At 54.2% G+C, this 24,359-nt stretch overlaps 4 protein-coding genes across 8 annotated transcripts in view; 2 read left to right on the top strand and 2 right to left on the bottom strand.

The window, feature by feature from the left end:
- Positions 1-156: 156 nt before the first annotated feature.
- On the bottom strand, positions 157-7,696 carry RGS5 (regulator of G protein signaling 5). The gene is made up of 5 exons (XM_042873946.1): positions 7,580-7,696; positions 4,113-4,223; positions 3,467-3,528; positions 3,196-3,362; positions 157-2,933 (listed from the first exon to the last, which is right to left on the bottom strand). The coding sequence occupies exons 1-5, from the start codon at positions 7,621-7,623 to the stop codon at positions 2,772-2,774; spliced, it is 546 nt and encodes a 181-aa protein (XP_042729880.1). The 5' UTR covers positions 7,624-7,696; the 3' UTR covers positions 157-2,771.
- LOC122181449 (P-selectin-like) overlaps positions 5,463-24,359 on the top strand; it is a 23,025-nt gene continuing 4,128 nt past the window's right edge. The window contains exons 1-6 of one of the 5 annotated variants that reach the window (XM_042873940.1): positions 5,463-6,631; positions 19,920-20,017; positions 21,611-21,994; positions 22,066-22,173; positions 22,336-22,518; positions 24,103-24,288. In XM_042873940.1, coding sequence (XP_042729874.1) covers positions 19,960-20,017; positions 21,611-21,994; positions 22,066-22,173; positions 22,336-22,518; positions 24,103-24,288 — 919 coding nt within the window. In that variant the 5' untranslated portion in view covers positions 5,463-6,631; positions 19,920-19,959. Of the gene's footprint in view, positions 6,632-19,476; positions 19,549-19,728; positions 19,847-19,919; positions 20,018-20,096; positions 20,393-21,610; positions 21,995-22,065; positions 22,174-22,335; positions 22,519-24,102; positions 24,289-24,359 lie in introns of those variants that run through there. The other 4 variants (XM_042873938.1, XM_042873935.1, XM_042873939.1 and 1 more) reach the window with 4 other exon arrangements.
- On the bottom strand, positions 11,261-14,158 carry HTATIP2 (HIV-1 Tat interactive protein 2). Its single transcript, XM_042873943.1, has 5 exons — positions 13,955-14,158; positions 13,778-13,885; positions 13,488-13,625; positions 12,158-12,219; positions 11,261-11,688 (listed from the first exon to the last, which is right to left on the bottom strand). The coding sequence occupies exons 1-5, from the start codon at positions 14,114-14,116 to the stop codon at positions 11,463-11,465; spliced, it is 696 nt and encodes a 231-aa protein (XP_042729877.1). The 5' UTR covers positions 14,117-14,158; the 3' UTR covers positions 11,261-11,462.
- On the top strand, positions 14,291-16,072 carry LOC122181450 (1-phosphatidylinositol phosphodiesterase-like). Its single transcript, XM_042873942.1, has one exon. The coding sequence runs from the start codon at positions 14,833-14,835 to the stop codon at positions 15,859-15,861; it is 1,029 nt and encodes a 342-aa protein (XP_042729876.1). The 5' UTR covers positions 14,291-14,832; the 3' UTR covers positions 15,862-16,072.

The raw sequence follows: 24,359 nt of genomic DNA, 5'->3' as shown, positions 1-24,359 counted from the left end.
ATTTTTATTCCCTTTTCCAGTTTCTTGGGAAACTGACACATCTGGCACAGCTGAAACTCTCAGAAGACTTTGCTGCTTGCCAGGGCTTTGGGAGTGCCCTGTGGAAGGTAAGGATGCTGCCCCTTCGACACAGAGACAGAATAAATAGTCCATTGAGACGGTAGCAGAAATAAATGTTTATACGTGGATTACTGAGTGGTACAAGAATGTGGGTTAATGCAACCAGTTCCTCAGTGCACATCAACATCCCGCATCTTCAAGCATGAAAACCACATGGAGAACATCAAACGGAGAAGCAGCTCCTTGGACCTGTAAGGAGCCCATCCTGCTCCAACCTTGGATGTTGGCCATGGCCCTCTGCATTCCCAGCCAGGGAGCCCAGACCAGTGGCCAGGGGCTGGGCTGAACCCTGGGACACCCTCAGCCACCCACGGGCACCAATGGCCATCCCATGCTGGGATGGTGCTGGGGCCCAGGCTGCATCATGGGGTTGCCTTGCCCCATGGCAGAGGAGGGTCCCCAGGCACCCTATGGGCCTTGGGGTGCACAGTGCCAGAGCCATGGCACAGGGTGGCCTCTAAGGGTGTGAGGGAGGATGCACCTCTCTTTTCAGCAGGTGAGGGGCTGAGGTTTCCCTTGGTGGTGTTGGGAACCATGCTAAATCCATTTACTTATCCCTCAGACCCCAGGCACCATATCCTGCACTTTGATTCACAGACTGACTTGGATCTGGATGCCAATATTAAGAGTATGTATATGTGTGTGTGTATACTTAAGTATGGATGCAATGTTATAGATGTATAATGTCATGTGAAGAGTGCTCATATATATGCCAAACTTGGTAAAAGCAAGAGTGACAAAATACATGAAGCATTTGCTACCGGAGATATGATGGTTGTTACTAACTTAGCAAACACTCTTGGGCCTGCAGAAAGCCTGGCCATGCGGTGCAAGCATCGCTATGTTTCCAGGTAAGCATGCCCAAACGAGCCTTCTACACAAACACAACTTCACAAGAGCTCCAAAACACTTTGGAGGCACAATTCATGGCCGCCCTGTTCCTTGCTGGAACTGTTACATCACCCCTAAAGCAAGTTTCCAACATTTTCAGTAGAGGTCAAGCTGGGGTGGGATTCCCAATGGGTCTGTTTCACCTCCATGGCCTTCAGCTTTCTTTTGGGCGTTCACATACCCCAGCCCTGTTTTCCTGCCCCACGCAGAGCTGCTGCAGCCAATGACATCCCAGGTTTTCTTTGCACATTCAGCTTCCAGTAGAATCCAAACTTCAAGAGCCTCAACATCTTCAACTGCAAAACACGTGAGGGTATCTAGAAATAGCTGCCAAAGCATTTGTGGGAATTAAAGGTCTGGGTCTTTCCATGGAGAAGCCTGGTTGGATTTGCATTTCTATGCTGTGAACAGGGAGGTTAAACATGCCAGATGTGGTAATGGTAGCACCTCTTCATGAAGACATGCGGGTTGTGGTGGGGATATCCTGATGGTGGCACTTCCTGAGCCTCCTGCCCACTCCTGCCATGCACCCATGCTGAGGTTATCCCACACCTTTGGGCAGCTTGAGCCACTCCAGAGGATTTGCCAGCCTCGCCTGCTGCTCCAGCTCCGACTTTCCCAGCCACTTGCTTGAGAGGAGAAAAAAAAGCCACTGCCAACATCATGCTTATGGTCACCTTCATCTTTCCCCTGTATCCCCTCCCTGCCTGGAAAATGCAGCCCACTTCCTGTGGTATTTTTATTCATTGCCATAGTGACAGCATGTAAATATTTGGGTTTACTGAGGTTTGATCCGATTCTGTAAATGCTGAAGAGGCTGTGTGGAGCCTCATGGCCTAAAGTTTAGCAGTCTGAGTGCAGGTGGGTGCAGGCAGTGAGTCCCTGTCTGCTGCTCCTTGCACACAGATGCTGCAGGGATCCCCCAGGGATGGGGCTCAGCTCATTCCATATCCAGGGACTCTCTGGTTCGGGGCTGGATGAGGCCCCAGCTACTTTTTGCATGTGCCTTTGCCCCATCGTCAGATGCAATTTCTTCTGGTAGCAGACAGCAGGCTGGATTTGGATTGCTTGAAAAGATGTGGTCTTTTTAAGAGATGGCCTTGTAGAAACACGTGCCCTGGGCAGAGAGAGGGAGACAGAAGAGAGAGGCAGGCTACACAAACTCAACAGAGTTTGTTATCTGTTCAAGAAGATGGGGTTTTATTGTTCATATTTCCAATGACATCTTTGGCTTTGCTGTTTGCTTGCTTTATGTTCCCTGGAATTTGCTCTGACGGGCTTCACCCAGCAGCTCTTTTCTCCCCCAGCATGACAGTCCTCCTTCCTCTCACCTGTGCCCCTGGTTTGGGTTTGTGCAGAAGTATCGCTGTGGCATGCCTGCTGCAGAGAAGCAACCAGAGAGAGAAGCAATCACAGCAGCACCCCCGGAGATGCCACCAGGCTGCACGTGGGCAGTAGGGATGCAGCTGCGGATTGGAAACTATGAGTTTGGTACATAGGGTTGCTAAACAATGCCAGTGTTTTGAACTAGTCAGGCCCTGGAGCATCACCTGGTGATCCTGTGAGCTGGTCCTCTATGGGAAAGAAAGGAGACACTGGGACATCTGAGAGTCCAAAGCACTGAGGCAGGTGTTTAGCAGCATTCCTAAGTGCTCTTGTAGGGTGGCATCATGAAAGCAAAGTGGCTATAGGAGTAGGTGCTGAGACAGAAGCAATAGGGCTGCCCGTGGTGAGCTGCCTCATGCAGCCTGGCCGCATTGCTACTTGATTAACTCCTGATAAAACTCCGACCGCACGAATCTGGGCAGGGAATCTTTCTCCATCAGAGCAAAGATCCTCTTCTGAGCCATATCAAAACTGCTCGGCGATGGCTCCACCAGGTTCTTCATGGTCACAGCCTTGGTGAAGTGGTCAATGTTCACCTGTGATGGGAGCATGAGAAGGATGGAAGCTTCACGTTTGTGAGGGGATGGTGGCATCTCCTCACCTGCTCTATCCCACTAAAAGGTCATGGGGACAGACCTGGCAGGTCAGCCAGGCGAGGGCTGAGGGTGGCTGCTAAGTCTGCAAACAAGGCACCAGAGCTGCTGCAAGCCCCGTGGCTGTGGCACAGCCTGCCCTGCAGCCATCAGCTAGAGGAACCCCCACCCCTCCCAGCACCATCCCCACCCTGCAGTCACCAACCTCTTTGGGTGCTTCGGTCTGGATGAACTCCTCATAGATCCTCTTGGCCTTCTCTTCCATCTTCACAGGGGACTTGGTCTTCTTGTAGTCCTCACAGGCCACCCAGAACTCAACATTCTCCTCACTGAACTCGGAGCACAGGAAGGTGCGGAAGCTGGCGAGCCCATCTGCAGGGGTCAGGCACTGCTGAGCACTGGGGCACCCTGAATCCCCACTGCCCACCAGGGGGACACCGGCTGTGGGGGGGACACGGTCACAGAGGGGGACTTACAGGGGTTCTGCAGGAGCTTCTCCAGTGAGTCACGCCACTGCAGGACCTCCTCTGGGGATGGTCTGAAGGGGTAAAGAAAGCCTGGGTAGCTCATGCTCATCGTGCAGCAGGTGGTCATTCCTTAAAAATGGGGAGGGATGGAGTGAAGAGCTCTGGAGAACTGGGGTGATGGGTCGCCAGGATCTCTGAGGCTTAGTTTAGGAACAGCAAGGCGGGGTGCCACAGAATTGGGGCAAAAGGAAAGCACTCCCCACTGAGGGACCAGTGCAAGTCAGACAACTCAAGTCATGATTTTTAAAGTGGAAATGAACATTTGGCCATGTGAAGGGTGACATGTGATGGTGACAGTGCTGAGGGATAGTAAGAGCACTGGGGCAGCAGCTTGGATGTCCTGACGCTCAGGCTCACAGTGAGGCTGGGCTGGGGGTAATAGTGGGGCTATTGACTACGTCCAGGACACCATTCTGCTTTTAGATTTAAGTTAACTTTTCTTTTAAAGGCTTATTTTGCCTCCTGACATGATTCTCAATCCACCCACTCCACAAAACTTGTGTTAAATGAACGTGTAATCTCAATGCAAACTAAGTTTTGTGAGAAAGCTGCTTTCCATGGAGCCATGCTGCCCAGCACCCAAACCCATGCTCACTTCACGGCCTTGGCTGGCTTCTCTGGCTTCTCCGGGTAGGGGACGATGAAGTCAATGGCCGAGTCAGGCTTCTGGAGCAGTATGCCCAACTTGGTCTTGATCTCCTTGGCCCTGCAGGGGTGAGCAGAGGCAGGTCGGGCAGGGGGACAAGAGGAACCACAGAGCTGCTGGAGTGGCACAGCCATGTGGCCAGGCACCTGGCCTGGTACAGAGCCATGTTGTTAATTACATGTGAACAAATGGACCCTGATGCTGTAAAGGAGCCTGTGTGAAGCACTTCAAGCCAGATGCTCAGAATTAGCCACAGCTCGTAAGCTTGATCTCTTTGTTTTGTCTCCATCTGTAGCTGGGATAATTGCATCACCTGTCCTGGCTGCCATGCAGATGGATTGGGGATGTCTGTGCAGTTTCTATAGCAATAAGTCCAGAGGAAGCGAGCAGGCAGCCTGCCCGTGCATGGTGCCTACCCCATGTCAGCCTGCTCCCATGCACCCACTGCATTGCATGGCTCAGCTCTCAGTGGCACCTCAGTCTTGCACCTGTAGCAGGGAGGGCCCTGCAGACCCTGGGAGCTTTACTGGAGCCTCACCACGGTGTGATGACAGAGGCCACGCTGCACATCTCCAGGGCTCACTGCACTTCTTATTTTCACATGCCCTCTGTGCAAAACCGTTCCCTTGCTATGTCTGCTATTTCACTTCCACTCTTTTTTCTTTTTTTTTTTTTGGTCTGCCTGCAAATCTCTCTCTGTTTTGCTTTTCCACCCTCCACAGGTGCGTGCTGCCTGCTGCAGCCACCAACAGCAACCCTTACACGGAGCAGAAGCGCAGCCAGAAAACTAGCTTTTCTCAGAAAATGAATGTAGGGACAGGGACAGCTTCCATCCCTCGTGCTTCCAAGGCAGGTCAGACCCTGCCTGGATGGAGCAGGACCTGAGTTGAAGGGCGGTAATGTCCCCGTACTCACCATGCTGAGGGGACCCTGGGGCTATGTCCCCTTGGCACCACCACCTCAGCCTCAGCTTAGCTAGGTGCCAGGACTCAGGTGGGTGGGGGACGTGGGCTGTGCTGGCAGCAGGTCACCAGGACCCACATCTAATCCACAAGCATGACTGCATAACAAAGGGGAGAAGGAGACCGGCCATCTGTCCTTGTCTGAGCAGGACATGATGCTTCACCACCCTGCTATGGGTGCTGACCTGTACTGTGGGTATGGAAGCGGTCAGCATCACTTTACATAGCAGCAGGTGCTCCTTGGATAGCATTTGGCCCTTGCTCAAAATCTTGCCAGCAATTTCCCATCCTGTAACAGGCTCAGAGCCAACACCTGTGTGGCACAAAGGGCACAAATGAGCACTGATAGCCCTCAGCAGCCCCACCTGGGCTCCCTGCCCTATATTTTAGGCTCAGGGGCTGTACTATGGCCTCTTCTCCTGCTGTCCTGTTCTCTGAGCAGCCCTAGCTTTGCTCCACCCCTTGGTCTGGCTGTGATACACCTGGGGCTGCCTTGACACCTGCCCTGACTGGTATGGGGAATGGGAGCAAGGACCTCCCCATCCTGAGTGTGTGTCTTCAGCTGTGGGGCCTCATTGGTGCACGAGGAAGCTCCTGAAATGAGGAGGGTTGCCAAAAGGACAACCAGAAGGGCTGAGCACTCACAGGCATGTGGGTGGGCAGAGTTATTTAAAAGACACTGTCCTAGAGTGCTCAAGTAGATGTGTCACCAGTCTTCAAGCAAGCCTTCAGGAAGACTAAACAGTGGGACTGAAAAGGCAGCGATAAGCAAACAGGCTTTCTTCACAAGCTCCAGAGTGAGAGGAATGGAGAGACCATGAACTGTGGAATGTTATGTGTGAAAATACGTGGGAGCAAGCCAAGAAAAAGTCTGAGGAACAGCTTCCAAAAGGCATTAAGAGAAAATATGGACTCTGTCAAACACATCAAGATGCAGGCCAGGAGAGCCTCTAAGTTAGAAAACAAAACAAGAAGCTCAAAGACGTTAAAGCTGAAGCTGAAAGGCTGCAGCTCTTGGTTTGCTTCCAGGCAGTAAAGCTTCTGGGGCCGTTTGTACGGGGAAAGCTTTCTCTGGACAGGATCTGCTTGATGTCCTGACAGGTAGGAGAGGCTGAGGAGCGAGCAGCCACCAAGGAGCCTCAGTGGCATCGCAGTGCAATATCCCCACGATGTCTGGTGTGGGATGCAACATCCCTTGTGAGGAGACGGACCCTGGGGATTGTTGGGGAGCTGTGTGGCTGCACAGCCTGTGCAGCTTGAAATGTCAGCTGCAGCTGTAGCAGCTGGCTGTGGTGGACACATGGACAAATATGGAGTGTTAGAGAGGAGGCAGTGCAGTGCTGGCTGCAGGAGCAGCCTCCGGACAGGCATCTCAGCTCCCTGCATAGGCCAGCAAGCATGTGCTAGAGGGAGAGGGTGAGGAGGGACCAGTCCAGCAGGCCTCCAGCAAGACCTCCCCATACACACTGCAGGAGAAAACATTCCACGGTAGACAGCATGAGAAAGGTAGGAGCTGGTGCATGGGCAGCCTCATAAGGGTGAGGGAATGTGGGCTGAGATCTTACAGGAGGTGAGCAGGATTGGGCTGAGCTGGCTGTGAGCAGGGTGGCTGCCAGGCCGCTGGAGCCCTGAGGAATGCAGGTGGAGCCTCATGCAGCAGCTCCTCTTCCAGCAGCACCTATGGAGAGCCCCTCCAGAAGCCTTTTGTAATGCACCAGAGCCTGAAGCGGAGGTGTCTGCCCCAAAATGCTCCCGTGATATGAAAGCAACCAGCCGGTGCCACGAGCATCATCATGGGCAGGCAGAGGTGGGACAGCAAGAGTGGGTGAACAGCACTGTGTACAAAGCTGAGCCTCGTGAAAGGGCTCAGGGCTGTGGTCACCAGGGGCTGAGAAGAACATAATCAGACAAGAAGGATTTTGAGGCACTTTAAAGTTAAAGGTGGTTTTGGTGCAGAGTGGCAACAGCGTTTCTGCTTTCCCCACCATGCTTTGCAAACATTACTGCTGCAACCCTGAGACCCACAGGAGAGCGCAACTGCCACGTGCGGGTGCTGCAGAGCCCCATAGCTCTGAGCAGTGAAACTTTTCTGTGGGAGCTTGCTGGCAGCCTCCCCAGGCACCTTGATGCATGCTCAGCCTGCTCCTGCACTAACAAAGCTGCCCTAAGGCTTCCTGGGAGTAGCAGCTCCCCATTCTCTGGTATGGCAGGTGGGGAGGCAGGACTAGATACTGGTCCTCTGTTCCACAGGCACGGGCAGAGAGACAGCATGGGGGAACGGTGGGGTCAAAAGGTGGTTTTTGGGGCACTGCAGCCTTGCCAAGCAGAGAGGTTTTCAAACCAGAGTTTGGGGCCACATCACTGCTCACCCTCAAGCTCTAAGCCACCCGCAGCTGGAGCAGCCCCATCCCTTCCCTCCCAGTCCGTAAGTGATGCAGAACCAGCTGCTCTCACCTCTCCAGGCATGTATGCGGTAGCGCGGCGAGTCCTTTGCACATCTTGGCACGCTTCTCCTTCCTCAGCTGCAGGAAAAGAGTGCGCGATGGCTGCGACTCGAACTGCAGCCCAGCTCTCCCTCTGACAGCTATATAGTGCAGTCAGCTGGATCCCTGCCAGCCCCCAACGCCGTCCCAACGCAGCTGGCCCAGCCGCCTTACGATTTTGTTTTCCCTTCTTCCAGCTTGCATGGGGAAATGCGTGTGCCTAGGGTGAGAGCAGGGAATGGCAGCACCAGGGCCAGGCTGCAGAGCTTGGAGAAACCCGCAAAGCTTCCCCTTGCTTGTGTACCAGGCTCCGGGGCAGTGTTTAGCAGAGGTGCGTAGTAACGCTGCTTGCAAGTGAATGTTTTTCCTACAAAAGTACTACCTGCGTGAAAATCAAGTGCTTAGGAGAAGGATTTGCCTTTGAAATAAACATTGTGATTAATGTCAAAACCTCCAGTTTCAGCAGTGGTTATCAGCAAGTGAGTGATAGGTAGCATTTGTTCCAGAACAGGTTGTAAGTGTAAAAAGTAAATGTTTTAATGATAACAAATGATTTGGTTTTATGATGGTGATGCTTTGATGAGGCTTAGATGGTTTCCTACCTTGACTTTTATGTGGAGTTTGTTTTCCCACCCCCTTGCAGACAAGCAGAGTAAACACCAGAGCCCGGAGCTGCCTGCAGAGTGGGCTGCAGAGTGCTTGAGCAGGGACCCAGTGCCTGTCCTCTGCAGTGTGACAGCACTTCTCTGGGATTGAGGATGTTTACTTTGTTTGCTCCTCTGAAACCGGGAACTGTGGAGCCAATGCCTGCCTATGGTGTGACTTCTCTCCAGCCTCAGCCAGGCATGGTGAAGAGGCAGCACTATGGAGTGAGGCTGAGGGGCAAATTCCTGGGGGGTCAGCCTGGCTGTGGGTGGCCCAGCACCAAACCCGTGGTCCAAAACTGCCCCAACACCTGCTGTAGATGTCTCTCATTCTGAACAGAGCAGTGTGTGCCGACCCACACATGGCCCCAGGGATGATCTGCTCTGGTTTCTGACCCACATTAGTTTGTCATCATATATATGCTGCAAGGAGAGCCAAGCAACTCTTTGTGCTTTAACAGTACTTAAAGTGGCAAGAGTGAATGTAACTGCCCTGGATGGATTTAAGCTCACCCCAGATGTGTTTTCTGCTCCCCAGCTGTGTCAGAGCTGTGCCCCTCTTTATCCCTGGGGCAGACCTGGGCCCCATTCCAGTCCAACTCCTGCTGGTGTGCAATAAACTGGTGTCCACATTTGAGTGTAGGAATCCAAAGCTGGAAGTCTGCTAGAAACATTCAGGGCCATCTCTGCCTGCATGGAGAGCTGGACTTAGCAATTTCTGTTTGCAATGACAGTGGGATAAAAGAAAGGACACCTGGAGTATCTTGAGAGGCTCTATCAGCCTGTTCCTGAGCTGTTATTGGCATAGAGATGATGCACCCCGTGCTGGAGACAGTCCAGAGCCCCATAGCCCCAGGGCTGTGGGGAGTGCCAGGCTCTGCAGCCTGCCTGCAGGTGCTGCTGTCACCCAATGGGGCTGCCAGGAGCGGGACGGGCAGAGGGCACGGCGGTTCTCACAGCTCCCCATCCAGGAGGGCAGCAGGGCCATGAGAGCCGCACGGGAAGCCATGCGCCCGGCTGTGGAGTCATGGGGACTGCAGTTGTTTTTTCCTCATTAATTTCCAGCAACGAAGCCAGGGTCAGCTATCCCGGGGGAGCTGGGATCTGTGGGAGCAGGAGGTCTGCATGGATGCCGTCCAGCAGACGCTGAGCAACCTTGCGTGCTGTCCGTCCAGCTGCAGCACAGCTCCCACTGTGCCAACCTCCTGCTGCTCCGAGGGGATCTCAGTGGCCCAGAGCACACAGGGATGTCCCTGCAGATCTATTCCCTCACCTTGTGCCTGGTCCTCCACCTCTTTCAGCCCTAGCTGGGTGAGGAGGGGCTGGGGAGATGCTGCATGGTGCCTCTCTGCTGAGCAAAAACAAGGGTTGCACAGAAATAGCCGGTGTTTTCCCCAGACCTTTGTCTAGGAATAAATGTTTGTTTTGTCCATTTCAAGGCTTTGGAGTGCTAAGAAAATATTTCCTAAAAGGAATACACAGACCTTCTTCTTCTTCCCACGACAGCTTAATTTCTTTAAGAGCCCTTTTGGGAGAGCATTTTGGAGATCCAGTGCCCCCTGAGGACCATGTCCTATGTACACAGCGACTGACATCCTCAAAGAGCAGTATGGGCTCGTGCCTTCAAGCTGCCCACTCAAAAGCCACATGGAATCTCCCATTGCACCGTATTTATTCTGGTTTCTGTTATTTCAGGCCTTTATTTTCCTTTCTAACAACTTGCCTTTTATAGAACGCAGCTTTGCTGCTTTGCAGCTTCCTGGTTCCCACTGGAACTTTCTGAAAATTAGCATCATATTTAGCAACACTGGCTTCTTGGTGGATGGATTGCTGCAATTCTCACCCAAGGCACTCTCTGGCAATCCATCTGAGCATTCCTTCTGGCACTGGCCATTTTTTAAAACTATGCATTCTAAAAATGTGGTTAAAAATCACTTTTTCCCTTACACAGCCCAACGCTTTGGGACAATCATGTGTCTCTGAAGGAACGATGCTGGTGTGAGCTTGTTCACAGCAGAGGCTGATATGAGTCAACTCCTTAAGCTTTCCTATGATGGCTCTCTCATAAAACTTGCTCATGTCATGCCCCACCAGGCTTTGTGGGGAGCTTTTTGCTTCTCATACTGTCGTGATTTATGTTTATGCCTTAAGGATGTTTTCCTCAAACCTCCTCAGTTTGCCTTTTACCTGTAACTTCCCAGAGTTTGCATTCTTTATTTTCTTTGTCTTGTATGTATGCAATTTTTGCATCTTCACAGGTCTCGTTGTTTCAAGCATTCACCTGTTCTCTTCTGCTGAACACATCACCTTTGATAACACCTCTGAGCACTGGGATGCATTTACACCAGAGTAACCCAGCACTGCATGTTTGAGCAGCCTTCATGCTGCATAAGCCACAAACCCCTCCAGGTGTGTGTGTGCTATTCCTGAGCAGCCCACCTTGCATGTCCCTTTTTACATTAAGAATTACTCTACAGATCTTCTTTGGCTCTCTCTGGATCAGTCTCCCTGGATTACTGCTTGGTGGCACCATGTCTCTGAGGTGCCAGCTTGGTGATGTGAACATTTGTGCGGGAGGACAGAGACCAGGCACCCATCTCCTCTCCCCATCTGAGTCACTGACACAGGGACCAGGGGGAGGTTGAAGAAAAGAAAACCCTGGAAAGCCACTGGGCCTGCAGCCAGACGGGAGCGCAGGAGTCACGTAAAGCTCCCAGCTGCAGAACCACCACGGTCCTTGACCCTGTGAGAGGCCTGAGAATGGCTTTGGTGCAGGGGCTGGGATGCAAGAGGCTCCCGGGCAGCCCAATAGCCCTGCCTCCTTTGCCACGCAACAGAGCATGAGGATATGGGTGCTGTGCAGCTGCTGGGATCACAGCCATGTGAAGGGTGCTGGTGCCTGGGGACAGCTGTGCCCCAACCATATGCCCAAACGTGTTACCTGAGGTGGCACCAGGAGATGCAGCCAGGCTGGCAACGTGCAGATGGAAAGCAGAATTTCAACACAATTAGCACAGGCCAGTCACAGGGTTTTATTCAAGGTCTCAATTCAAGGAATTGTTTAAATTATAAAATGCTTACCCAGATTTGCACCCCAGCTCCCCATTGTCCATGCAAACACTCCACTGTATTATGTATTATCCCATACATTCATCATCAGCCCAGAACAGAATCCAGAAGGTCAGCCAACCACTTATTGCCACTTTTGCTCTATGTGCCCGGCTGCGGCACTGCCTTTCCCAGCTGATGAATGGCTTTGTTCTCTAGCACCTCCACCTTCTCCCCACTTGGCTGCAGCACACTGGCCACCATTGCCCTCGCCACTGTTTCTACAGGCACTGAGTAAGCAGAGGGGAAGAACCGGGCACTGAATCCCAGAATCCGCTGTGTGATCCACTCCATGGGGCGGAACTCCTGGCGTGCACACAGTAGCACCCTGCGGGCAAGAAGGTGAGGTGGGCCAGGCTGCAGAGCCCAGCCAAGCTGGAAAACTTGCACTGGCCCCAAGTGGCTTCTGCAGGGTCCTGGAATGAGTGGGCTGATCACTGGGAGCTCTTTTTACCGACAGGCTGCCAAAACCAGGATGCTGGTTCTCCCAGGTAGAGTATGGTTGAAAGGATACAGGAGAGCAGCCTCTCCACACAGGCTGACCTCCAGATGAAGTTAAGCTTCAACCAATGTCCCCCAACCTGTGTTTTGAACCCAAGCCTCAAAAGCATGGCTTCGGGAAGGGCTGTGGAAATGGCTGGGCTTGTTGTTTATAGCAGAGGGGAAGAGGTGCAGGTAGGAGCAGCATTTGCACCTGCAGGCCCTCTTCACTTCCTTCCCAACCCTCCCCTAATGTACGCTGCCCATGGCTCCATTTCCCAGCCCTTTCCTGGCTCCGTGTCCCCTCTGCTACTCACGCTGGCCGAAGAATGGTGCAGCGGTCAAAGCCGACAGCCTCAACCAGTTTCTCCACTTCTCCCTGTCACAGTGGGGACAAAACAAGCTGAGGATGATCACAGGCACCTTGTCTCCCACCCTATGAATCAGGAAGAAGGAAGAGCTGAGCTGTGAGCAGGACACAGTGTCTGGCTGCTGCTGCATCCTGCAGCCTACCCCAGGACCCCCAGTGCACAACACAGCCACAGGACATGACTGTAGTGCTGGGGCTGACCAGCAGGGATTTAGCTCCCAGGCTTCTACAATGTGGCAAAGGTAAAATGAACACACAAAGGAAAGCTGCTGAGTTGGTGGTAGGGAAAAATATGGACACAAAAGGGAGAAGCAGAAGACCTGCTCAGAGGTAGGTGGCCAAAAAGCAGCAGTGGCTGACCCTTCCCCACCTGCCCAGCCACAGTCCCACCAGCCTCTGGAGGGCTGTGAGCACATATGCTCAGTCTTGCATCACCTCTGTACCTGCCACCTGCAGGTATTGCCCAACACACAACTGGTGTGTGCTTGTGAGCCGTGAGTAATCCTCCAGATAACTTAGGAGATGAGGGTTGCAGTAGGAAGGGCATAGAGCACCCAAACTGGCAGGAGCCAGGTATATTTGGCTATAGGTAAAGGTCACTCCTCCTCTCCCATGCAGGCCACAACCATGTCTGAGGAAAGGGGTTTTTTGGAGGGCAAGGAAGGGAGAACTACCAAGCTGACCCTGTTCAAAATGCAAAGCATTTTGCCAAGATGCCAATAGCCAAAGCAGAGGGCAGGGCAGTGCAGGGACCCAAACGGGGCAAATGGATGGGTCAGCAGAGAGCCCAGAAATTCATTAACAACAAAAACAAAACCCAGCTTTTGAGAGACAGCCCTAGGAAGCTCTCTAGGAAAGGACTGTCAGTTCCAGACAGCCAAACAGCAGTCAGCAGCGCTCCCTTGTAGCCGCAGCGCTAACTGCAGCAACAGCACGCACAGTGGGCAGAGCAGGGCAACGGGGGTTGGGGGGGGAGGAGGGGTGGCAACGGGTTGCTGCCTAGCCCGGGCAATGCCGCTGTGACACACTGCAGTCAGGAGTGAGTCCTGCAAGAGTGGGAGGTGCTCAGTAGTGTAAGGATGCTGAACGCCTGGTGTCTGCCCTTTAGGACGCAGCAGGGCACGCTGCTGTGCTGCCAGCCCATCTCCTGGGCTCTCTGTTCCCCCTCACCAGGAGAGTCCTAGGTCCACTGGACCCCTTGCAGCCTCAGCTCCAGCTTCGTTCCCAAGAGTCCCCACATCTCCATCTCTAGGAGCACACCCAGCTTCCCTCCTCACCTTCACCCGCAGGTACAGAAAGCTGCTGCGCTCGTTCGCTCCCTGGGAGGACTGCAGGACGAAGTGTTTGCAGCCCCCTGCCCGCGCCAGCTCGGCTGCCTGTGCCACGTAGTCCCGGTCCACACGGACAAAGCCATCCTAGGGCAGGACAGGGAGCGGGGTCAGCGACCTCTGACCGAGCAGGCGCCCCAGCGGGAGCGGAGGCACCCACGACACATCCCCCAGATCCGAGCATCTCGCTGGGCGAGGCGATGCCCAGTGACCCCCTGGGACCGGCCAGGGCCACTCACCGCACCCGCTTTGCTCCGGGTGGTGCCCAGGCAGCAGAAGCCCACGTCGTGGCCGCGGAAGGCATCGGCGTGCTCGCCCAGCCGCTCGAAGTCCACCACCGCCTGCTCCTGGGGGAGGCACGTGGGTCAGGGTGGAACCTCCAGCACGGACCCCGCAACCCCCGGCCCACACCGCACCACGGCCACGCCGCTGCCCTCAGGCAGGCTCAGCTGCCGCCTCCCGATCACCGTCACCCTGCTGAAAGGCCGCTGTGCGCACAGCTCCTGCAGCAGCGCCCGGCCCGTTGCCCCCGAGCCCCCCAGCACGAAGCAGGAACCTCCACTGCTGGGTGCCGCCATGCTTAGGGGAGGTGCCGCGCTGCAGGCTGGGCTGCACTGCTGCCGCTCCTGGAGCTGCGGCTGCTGCTTTCCCCGCCCGCCCCAGCGCTCCGCCCTGCTGTCATGCCAGCGGGGGTGGCAGCAGAACGTCCACACCCTCAGCCTGTGCTGCCTCTATGCTGGGGTCAGCTCAGTGAGAGCTCTCACAGAGTGTCACAGGAGGCCATCCTGCTCTGTGTCCCCAGAGAAATATCACAGCAGGGGTACTCGCCTTTCGAGCATCAAAGCCCTCAGGGCAGCACAGTGTGAGGCAGCTGTGTCCCAAGGGTAGGCAGTGAGTCACCCCCAGGTTCTGCCTCCAGCTCATGGGGCTCACAGCTCAGCAGTGATGGCAGCCCCAACCAGCTGTGCCTTTCCGGGTGCAGGCAGCTTCCCAGGACTGTGGGGCACCCGGTCCCGTTTATCCTGATTCCTGAGGAGGGAGGTGTGCAGCCTGACCGGCTGCATTCAGGATCAGCCCAGCAATTTTCCATCCTGCTGAGCTCTCCTTGGCTAGGAGTGAGCCTGGATCCCTGCAGCACGTGCCACATGAGGGACATGACGTGTATCACAAGCATCACCCAGATAATGTTCAGCATCCCTCTCAGCCTGCCAGTCACTGCCTACACCCCATCCAACAGGCTGCACCCCACCACCACAGGCTGGCCCAGTGCTGGGGTGCCCGTGTTCACTGCAGCATGGATGCACGGTGCCAGCGCAATGCAGCATTCGACAACACGGCCCAGCCTGCTGCCTGCTGCCCCGACTGGATGGCAGCGCTGCCTGACGCCTTGCCGCTCTCCCGCCTCTCCATCCCCGGCACACACGACTCCCTCAGCCTGTTTGGTGGCCGGCGCCTGCGCTGCCAGAGCTGGAGCCTGGAGGCCCAGCTGGCGGCTGGCGTGCGCTTCCTGGACGTGCGCTGCAAGCTGGAACGGGGTGAGCTGCGCGTCTACCATCTGTGTGCCTTCCAGCGGGTCAGCCTGCGGGGCGTCCTGCGTCGCACCCTGCGCTTCCTCCGCGCCCACCCTGGCGAGGCTGTGTTGATGCGCATCAAGGAGGAGCTCCCCTTCTTCCCGCGGACCCGCTTTGCTGCCCGGCTCCAGCGATGCTTGCTGGAGGAGAGCAGAGGTCGGCTGTGGTGCCGGGAGGAGGTGCCCACGCTGGGCCAGGTGAGAGGCAAGATCGTGGTGCTGGAGGCACTGGAGCGGGCGGTGCTGGGCATCCCCTACGAGCGGCTGAGCATCAGCGATGCGTGGAACGTGCTCTCACTGGAGAGGAAATGGGCACGAGCACAGCGGCACCTGGACGCAGCAGCCAGTGGGAACCCTGCCACCATGCACCTCACCTTCTGCTCCGGCAATGGGCTCTTCACTTGCCCCGAGGACGTGGCCCGCTTCGTCAACCCTCAGTGCTATCAGCACCTGCAGCGCTGCTCGGGGCAGCCGGTGTGCTGGGGAGTGGTCATTTTGGACTTCCCTGGAGCAGGCCTGCTCCAGCTTATCATTGAGAGCAACGTCCCAGGGACAAATGGAGGTGTGCCAGGTGCCCCCAGCACCCCACAGACACCCCAGCGGCAGCGGGGACGAACGCTGCGGGTGGCACCGCTGGGGCCGGTGTCTCCCATGCTGAGGGCAGCCTCACATGTCAGCCGACAGACATCAGTGCAGAAGGATGCCCGGAGATCCCACACAGCGCTGAGACACCTCTATGTGACATCTGTGTGACAGCGGCGGGGCTGGCAGTCAGAGGTTAGTGGCCTGAGCTGCCGCTGTGCATGGCATCCCTCCAGGAGCCAGGTATGGTGTTGGTGAGGTGGGGGCGAGCCCCAGCATGGGTCTAGGCCAGCAAGATCCCCAGTGGAGTTGGGGATAGAATCAATCATAGAACCATTTGAGTTGGAAAGGACTCTTAAAGGCCATCTGGCCTGCAGTGAACAGTGACACCCACAGCTCCATCAGGAGCTCACAGCTCCATCCAGCCTGACCTTGGCTGTCTCCAGGGATGGGGCACCCACCACCTCTCTGGGCAATCTGTGCCACTGCCTCACCACCCTTATGGAAATAAACTTCTTCCTTATATCCAATCTAATTTCCTCTCTTAGTTTGAAACCATTTCCCCTTGTCCTGTCAAAGCAAAGCCTGCCAACGAGTCTGTCTACTTTTGGGACAGGAGATGGAATGGAGTGGAAAGGTCCTGTTCTTAAATGCATCCAGAGAAGGGCAACAGAGCTGTGAGGGGTCTGAAGCACAAGTATTATTAGGAAACATTTCTTCTCAGAAAGAGTGGTTGGACACCGACACAGGCTGCCTGGGGAGGTGGTGGGGTCACCATCCCTGGAGGTGTTCAAGAACTGAGTGAGGGACATGTTCAGGGGGCATGGTGGGAATAGGTTGGGGTTGGATTAAATGATTTTGTGATTCTATAATAAACCACAGATGTGGAAAGCTAGAATGTGGAGAAGGAGGAATTAATTTCAAAATGACAGCAAAATATTGGGGACACCCTTGCCCCCATTATTTTAGGTGGAGTTATTTTCTTTGCAGAGTCTCACCCCACAAGTCTGGACTTTGAGAGAGGAACCATCCAACTCTGAGACAAGCAGCAGGACCAGAATGCAGGAGAGGTGTCTCCTCAGTTCTGCACGCAGATGGCAGTGAGGAGAAGGGCGCTTTCCAAGGAGAGAGGTCCTCAGGAGCAGAAAAATAACCAAGGTCCCAGGGTTTGAAAGCATCAAAGCACTGCTGGCACTGAACACAAGAGGGCAGGAAGCACAAGGCAGGTCGCTTGCCTGAGGCTGGAAGGAGAGGAAAGCTCAGCCCTGAGCTGCCAAAAGGTGAAGAATGAACATGCTCAAGGATGCTTCTGTGTGCAGGAAAATGGAGCTGGCCTCACTGCATGACCCGGGCTGCCTCCGGATTTCCTGGCAGGAGTACAGGACATTGTTTGCTCTGGGGGGCTGGCACCAGCCCGAGGCAGGACTCTGATGGCTGAGAGCATTCATCCGCTTGTCTGCATGGCTCTTTGCAGAGCTGCATGGCTGCAGAGCCAGATCAGCTGGGGAGAGAGCCAGAGTAAGGGGAAGGGAAGAGGCAGAGAGAGGCAAAAACGTGCTGGGGAGACAGGCAGCAGAATCCACCTCTGGGCTTGCCCTCTTGAAATAAGAAGACTTCATTAAAGCATTAAACCAGACTGTTGCAGTAGCACTGGTGATGTGTGGGGGACACAAGGCAGTACCATAAGGTCAATGAGTAGGGCTGCGTGGGACAGGATGCCCCAGGCTGCACTCACCCTGATAGGCAGGGCCACTTGTTTACTGCTCACTACACCAGCACTGAGATAAGTTTCCATTATCTCCACCCCCACCATCCTGTTTGGCAAATCTTTACCCATGCCTGGCACATGCTGCTGCAGCCAGGCAACAGGAGCCAGCCTCAGGGGTGCACAGATGGCAGTGATGCCATGTGGCTCTCTCTCCCTCTGTTGCAGGGTGAAGGCACAAGGCTGAGATCTCCAGGGTCAGAGCAATGGCTCTGATGGGTATCAATAGGGCAAGGGGGACACGGTGTGGTGGGCAGGGTCCCCAAACCCCACTGCACCTCACAGCCAGGGTTGTTTCACCTTGGGCATGCCAGGGACATTTGGGGACATCCCCATCCTGGTTCAACAAATCAGTACCACCATCTCGCCCTGCCCTGGTTGGGGTGATATTTCAGTAAACATGTCTTCCTGTGGCTAACCTGTTATCATTTTCAGATTCTGAGAAAGATTGTACCGCATGCCACACTGCAGGGGCACCAAGGCGAGATGCACTCAGAGGCACTTCCAAGCTCGGGACCACTTTGGGGACAAAAAGCCCCCATGGTGGCACTGTGGAAAGGGAGCCATCCTCAGCCCATGCCCAAAAGGTGCCTCCAAAGCATCCTGGCTCAGTGTAGGGACTGAAAATGGGGTGGCATGGGAGGAAGGAGGGAGCAGGGTTGCACCCGATGACTGCACCCTTTGGGGATGCCCCATGTCTCCATGCCCTGGGGACTGTAGGAGGTGCCCAGGAAGGTGCCTGTGGTATCACCAGAGGCAGCTGCTCCAGGCAGGCTGCGTCAGGGTGAGTCGGTTCCTCTGCGGTTTGCAGGGAATATTGCTCAAGGAGAGGAGAGGGTTGTACCACACAGGGATGGGGCCTCTGCCAAAAACAAGAGCAGTGTGCATGGTGAGGGGCTCCTTCCAAGTGGCAGGGGAGCAACCCACTCAGTCTCGTGATGCCAGAGGAGCCTGCAGGATCCCTATGAGGAGCATGTGCCAACGCCTGCCCAGAAGCTGGCCCTGGAACACCAGCAAGTCAAAACAGGATTATCCCCCAGATTATCTAACTCCTGGGAGAGCTGCAGAACTGATTGCAATCCTCCTTCCCCTCTGCCATGTGTATCCCTCTCCTCTACATGCAAAGCATCACCCCTGGGTTCAAGGCTGCGTCCTTCCCCTTGCAGTGGCCACCTCCAGGTCTCAGCCAGTTCACTTCTGCTTTTACAGCACCAGGGACTATTCGTAGCAACAAAATGCAATTTTTTTTTTCTGTTGTTCTGCCCCACTGTGCCCTGTACCAGCAGAAGTGAAACCAGCAGGGGCACAGCCCATTTTCCTCCCGCCCTCTCCTGGGGCCGAGCATCCAGCAACATCCCTCTGACTGTCCTAGTGCAGCAGCAGCTTCATCCCTCTCAGGGGACCATGGCTTCCTGAGGTGTCCCCCTGCCCAGCAGCCACCCCTCAGCTTCTCTGCCCACTGGGATGTCATTCCCTGTCCCAAGCACGGGAGCTGGTAAAGCAAATGCTGCTGGGTTACTGCATGTACAGAAAGAGGGAGAATTGCAGTAGAACATTTTGCAAGGATGATGACAAAGAATGGGAACAGAATTTCATTTACATTGGCCAGGCAGAAAGGCACTATAATGAGTTATGGATTTCGTAGATAGGTTCCTCCTTTTGTGTTGTATGAGTCCCACTGGAGCATTACTTATTTCTCTGGAACTGGAATGTGCATGTGACCCAAAGGGCTTCTGCCTTGGCTTTAACTGGAAGTGAGCGGAGCAACTCCTGCAGAAAACCTTGCGAAAATGACACTACTTAGAAGTAGAATATGTATAAAAATAGGTATATGGTGATACACCCGTACACAACAGGCACCTTCCTGAAGCATTGGTAGATGTTCATAAAGGACATTTAATGGGGGGAAGTTCCCCTGTCCCTTTATGACCTTTCTCATAAAGATTTAAAAAAGCAGAAACGGGAAAATACATTGTGTAACTAATTGGTCTTGAGTGGTATCCGGGAGCCACGCACCACACTCCTGCTCTGCCCGGTGCAGGTCCACACACCTCATCCTGCTCTGTCCTCTCTTCACTGCTGTCACTGACATGGTGGGTTGGAGGGCTCTGGGTGGCCGCACACCAGGCTGGGCCTTCGTTGGGGTCTCAGTCTCCAGCTGGCAGCAGGTTCCTGGAAGTGGGGAGCGCAGCTGGGCAGGATGCGGGCTGGCAGCAGGGCTGGGTCAGGAGGGGAAGAAACTGAGGGGAGGGAGTGATGCTCTGTGACTTTGCAGGAAGCGTGAGTAGCGCTGCCTGCCCAGGGCAAGGGCCAGGCACAGCAGGCACCCTGCAGCACCAGCGTGGTAGGTCTGCCTGCTCCTTCCTGCGGGGACAGCTGGGATCTGCTTGGGTAGGGGGCAGGGAAGGTTGTGGGTGGGTACCTTGCAGTTGGCAAGGATGCATGCTCATGCCCTTCTCCCCAGCACACAGGGCACCACTGTGGGACAGCACTGCGCTCGGAGGATGTGGGCTGTCGGCTCTTGTGGCGTCTGCTGCCTGGGCATCACTGTCTTCACATGTGGTAAGGTGCCACCGTGACCCTGAGGGAAGGGGAAACTGGAGAAGGGCAGCAGAGTTATTCTGGGGGCCCAGCAGACACTTGGCTTTGGTGCCTGCAGGATCTTTGCTTTGCATACTGGCACTGCAGGGGGAAAGAAATGTACTCTGTCCTAGAAATCCTGTGTGGTCTGGGTCCATTTACAAAAGACCTTTCGCAAACCAGCAGAAGAGCAGAGGCAAAAGTAGAAGTGTCAGGAGGAGACTGAGATTTAGTTCTGCAAGGAAAACAAGAATATAAATGCATCTTGAGTGCTGCAAGCACTGTGCCACACTGCACAGGGCAGGAGGCATGGAGCTGTCTGTATTGCTAACTGAACCCCAGTGGGGCTCAGCTCAGGTGAGTGGGGGAGAGGTGAGACAAGACTGAGCATACGGGGCTGCATGAGTTGGAAGAATGAGGCAGGAGTGTGTCTGCATGACAGGTAGGCTGTAGATTTGCTCCCTGGTCTTTCCTGGGATCTGGTCCTTTTTGGGATTCTTAGGAGAGGTGGTAGGGGCCAGGGCAGGCTCCCAGCAGTTGCCCTAAGTTTGTGCCCTGGTAGCCCTAGGAATTGAGAAGCTGGGCTGCTTTTGGGAACACATTTTTCTTGGTTTTGTTTAACAAAACAGGTAGTTGGATCTTCCACAAGGAAAACCAGACAAGCTGTAGGGATTTTGCATAGGAAAATGTATGATAACTGGCCTAGCTAGAGCCCTAATTATATCTGTGAAGCCATGTATTTGTATTTAATCTGCAATGCCTAGACATTTGCCTTCACAACGAAAGTGTAAGATGTGCTCTCCCATGACAGGGTACCTCAGGCCTGTTTCTTGGAGTGACTTTGCTCCCCACCTTGCTTTTGGGCTGCTTTCTGCAGCTGTGGGCATACCTGCTTTAGGGAGAAGGAAGGAAGCTTTTTTTTTGGGTGGCAAAAACTTCTTGATTACATCAAGTTGTGGTGGGAAACAGAAGCAGTATTTCATCAAAGTGCCTTCCACTTCTGGGCGTGGGTTCCAGTTAATCTGGGCTTTGCCTTCCCTGGTGGGCATGGCCAAGACATGAACTGCTTTCTGCAAGGCTGTGTTTTGCAATGTAGTGTTCTGCAGCTCTTTGGGCCACCTCTGGATAGTGGATGCAGTATGGCATGAGGATGCTTTTGGGCATGGGGGCATGCTTGGTCTTCTTTCTTGTGCAAAACTGACCCTCCTGTAGAATTGTAAATTAAATAAGGTAGGGAAAACAACTAAACAACAAAACCACACATGTGGAGCAATTTTACATTTGTAGAAGGAAATGTGTTTTAAGGAACTCTTTGGGAGACCTTTATGGTGAGGGGAGCCCCAGCTCTTTCCTACCTTCCTCATTTCTCTGCTGCCCCTCTACCCCAGCATGGTTTGTTCTGCCATGCCAGATTCTTACACATCTCTTTGAACTGTTTTCATCCACACTTCCCCTACTTTTTCCCTCTGGTTGCTGGTGGCTCTTGGCTCTGGTACCAGCCTCAGGTCCCCCAACCCTGTTCCCAGACCTGCACTGTCTTCCTGCAGCAATCCCAGACCACATCCTCTCCCGCAGGCATGGTGATGCAGGTGGGGGCCTGGACATACTATTACAGTGAGGAGGACTATGAGTGGGACGATGCCAGGACATACTGCCAGACGTTCTTCACCGACCTGGTGGCCATCCAGAACAAGGAGGAGATTGAGTACCTCAATCGCACCCTGCCCTATCATGGCAAATACTACTGGATTGGCATCCGCAAGCTGAGAGGTATCTGGACCTGGGTGGGCACCAAGAAAGCACTGACAAAGGAAGCAGCCAACTGGGCCACTGGGGAGCCCAACAACCGCAAGTTGAACCAGGACTGCGTGGAGATCTACATCAAGCGGTCGTCAGAGGCAGGCAAGTGGAACGATGAGCCTTGTACGAAGAAGAAGAAGAAGGCACTGTGCTACAAGGGTAAGTGTTGAGAACATGGGGAGGGCTGGGAGCAGGACAGGGCACCCCTTGATGATGGTCAATGTGCACAGTCTCCTGCCAGCCCCTGATCTGTGGCCTGCATGGTGACTGTGTGGAGGTCATCCAGAGCTACAAGTGTGAGTGTCACCCCGGCTTTGAAGGGGACAAGTGTGAGAATGGTGAGTACCCAACAGGCTCTGCTTGGGACTGAGTTGCTTGTCCTGAATGGTGCTTGGGGCTGTATATCCCCCAAATACCCCTCTTTTGTTGGAAAGCTGAAGCCCCAGCAAAGAGCACGGGTCTGTTGTGCTGCTGACAGGCTGTGGCTGCGTCTCTCCTAGCTGTGCAGTGCCCCATACTTGAACCCAGAGGAGCATACATGAACTGCAGCCATCCATTTGGAGACTTCAGATATAACTCCACCTGCACCTTCTGGTGCCCAGAAGGGTTTGAACGGCAAGGTGCGGATGAGCTGCAGTGCCTGGCTGATCGGCAGTGGTCAGCGGAGACCCCCACATGCACAGGTAGGCACTGCCATGGTCTGGGGCTCTGGAGTGTGGCACTGATGCTCAGCATCACTCCCACAGTGCATTCTGGTGTGTAGATGAAGCAAACCCTTGCAATTTCCCGCATGAGGATGCTCACTCCCTGTTTGTGTTGGGGTACAGCTGGTGTCCTGGTACCTCCATCATGCTAGAGGCACTGACTGCTCCTTGGGAAGGTGCTGGGTGCTTCAGAAGGACTTAAAGAAGAGAAATGGGAGCTGTCATATGGCTGGGGGAGGGGTGCACCCTGCCTGGGTTGGGCAGAAGGGCAAGAGGCGGTGTGTTAGGGTGGAATAGGGCAGGCAGGAAACCACTGTGGGGAGAAAGCCACAAAAGAACTGAGCTGTGGTGTGTTATGCAGAGAAAGTCTTCCTGTTAGTATCTTGAGGGCTTGTAGCTGCTGGTGTCCCAGAGGCATTGAGCTGTTTTGGCTTGGGGTTTATGTGGAGTCTTGCTCCATCTGCTCTGTATAACAGGTCTACGTGTAGTTACAAGGATGTGACAAGACCTGAAGCAGGTACAGGACACAAAGGGGTATCTCCTGTATGGACAGCCCTAGCAGTACACACACTTTTAAAACTGGCAGCGCTAATTGCAAGGCAATCTCCTAGGGAGGCAGTGCTAGGCAGGCCAGTGGCCCAGGGATTTTTGCAGATAAGGGAGCAGGCACCAACAGCTGATGTGATGTCATTTTTGTGGAAGTCCCCCCATGCACCATACAGCAAGTTGCCCTGACCTTTCCTGCCCCTGGCTTTCCAAGTTCCCACATCTTCTTTTCCAGAGCACAGCTCTGTTTTTTCCTGCTTGATGTATGATGGATTTTTCTTTTCTGCAAATAATCAGCTGACTTGGTTGCCAAAACTGGTAACAAAGCTGTGTTAGTGAGCATTGACAATTTGGTTTATTCCAACACCAAGCACAGGCTCTGGCTGCAGCAGGGTTGGACATGCCCTAGGGCACTACAGGGACATGGGATGACACGGCTGTGCTCACCCCATCCTCACCAGCTCTGCCTGCATCTGGTTGTAGCTATCACCCGTCCTGCAGTGGTGGATCCTAAAGGAGGCTGTGTCAACTGCTCCCACTCACATGGAGACTCTGCCTTCAACTGCATGTGCATCTTTTCCTGCCAGGAGGGCTTTGAGAGAACAGGATTAGAGAGGCTGTGGTGCATAGCTGAGGGCGCCTGGTCAGGCTCCCTCTCTTATGGCAAAGATAGAGCCAGTGTGCCTGGGTGCTGGGTTGGGAGGTGGGCATCCTGTAGGGAAACAGGCTCTGTGTAAGATGCCCATAGTCTTCTGCCATGGAACTGTGATCCAGAGTGTGCCAGGGATAAACCAGGTCCTGGTACAGAAGCAACTGCTTCTCATGTGGAGCAAAAATCACTGTACCAACAGTGCTACTGCTGTGTCCAAGAAAGTGAGGCTTGCCATCTGGTATTGAGGTAAGAAAGGAAGATCAAAGACTTGCCACCTCAAATTTGGGTTTATTAGGTTGGGATTAAACACTAATCCCTACATTCAGTTCCACCCAAATCCTGCCCTATGACCTGTTCTCTTGCAGCTATCACCTGCCCAGAGCTCAGAGCTCCAGAGCATGCAGAGTTGAACTGCTCCCACCTTCATGGGAACTTCGCTTTTGGCTCCATCTGTGACTTCTCCTGCCAGCCAGGGTTTCAGCTCATGGGGTCACAGAGTCATGAGTGCATGGCCACGGGGAACTGGACTGGAGACATTCCACGTTGCAAAGGTAGAGATGCTTATAGAGCTTTGGGATGACATTAGGATGTTCTTCAACCTCTTAGTCCCAGCAGTTCAAAC

This window comes from Lagopus leucura, unplaced genomic scaffold (assembly GCF_019238085.1).
Source record: "Lagopus leucura isolate 7727_CA_CO unplaced genomic scaffold, USGS_WTPT01 Super-Scaffold_100009, whole genome shotgun sequence".
In the NCBI taxonomy this organism is placed as follows: Eukaryota; Metazoa; Chordata; class Aves; order Galliformes; family Phasianidae; genus Lagopus; species Lagopus leucura.
This window is presented reverse-complemented; position numbering and strand designations above follow the sequence as displayed.

Excerpts from the sequence above, each read along its gene's own strand:
- RGS5 (XM_042873946.1), bottom strand. The coding sequence starts at position 7,623 with ATGTGCAAAGGACTCGCCGCGCTACCGCATACATGCCTGGAGAG. Across the intron at positions 3,363-3,466 it reads GAAGCTCCTGCAGAACCCCT|ATGGGCTCGCCAGCTTCCGC; the intron begins GTAAGTCCCCCT and ends TGACCCCTGCAG. Across the intron at positions 2,934-3,195 it reads AGACCGAAGCACCCAAAGAG|GTGAACATTGACCACTTCAC; the intron begins GTTGGTGACTGC and ends CTCCCATCACAG.
- HTATIP2 (XM_042873943.1), bottom strand. The coding sequence starts at position 14,116 with ATGGCGGCACCCAGCAGTGGAGGTTCCTGCTTCGTGCTGGGGGGCTCG. Across the intron at positions 13,626-13,777 it reads CCCGGAGCAAAGCGGGTGCG|GATGGCTTTGTCCGTGTGGA; the intron begins GTGAGTGGCCCT and ends GTCCTGCCCTAG. Across the intron at positions 12,220-13,487 it reads TTCTGTACCTGCGGGTGAAG|GGAGAAGTGGAGAAACTGGT; the intron begins GTGAGGAGGGAA and ends CCACTGTGACAG.
- LOC122181450 (XM_042873942.1), top strand. The coding sequence starts at position 14,833 with ATGGATGCACGGTGCCAGCGCAATGCAGCATTCGACAACACGGCCCAG.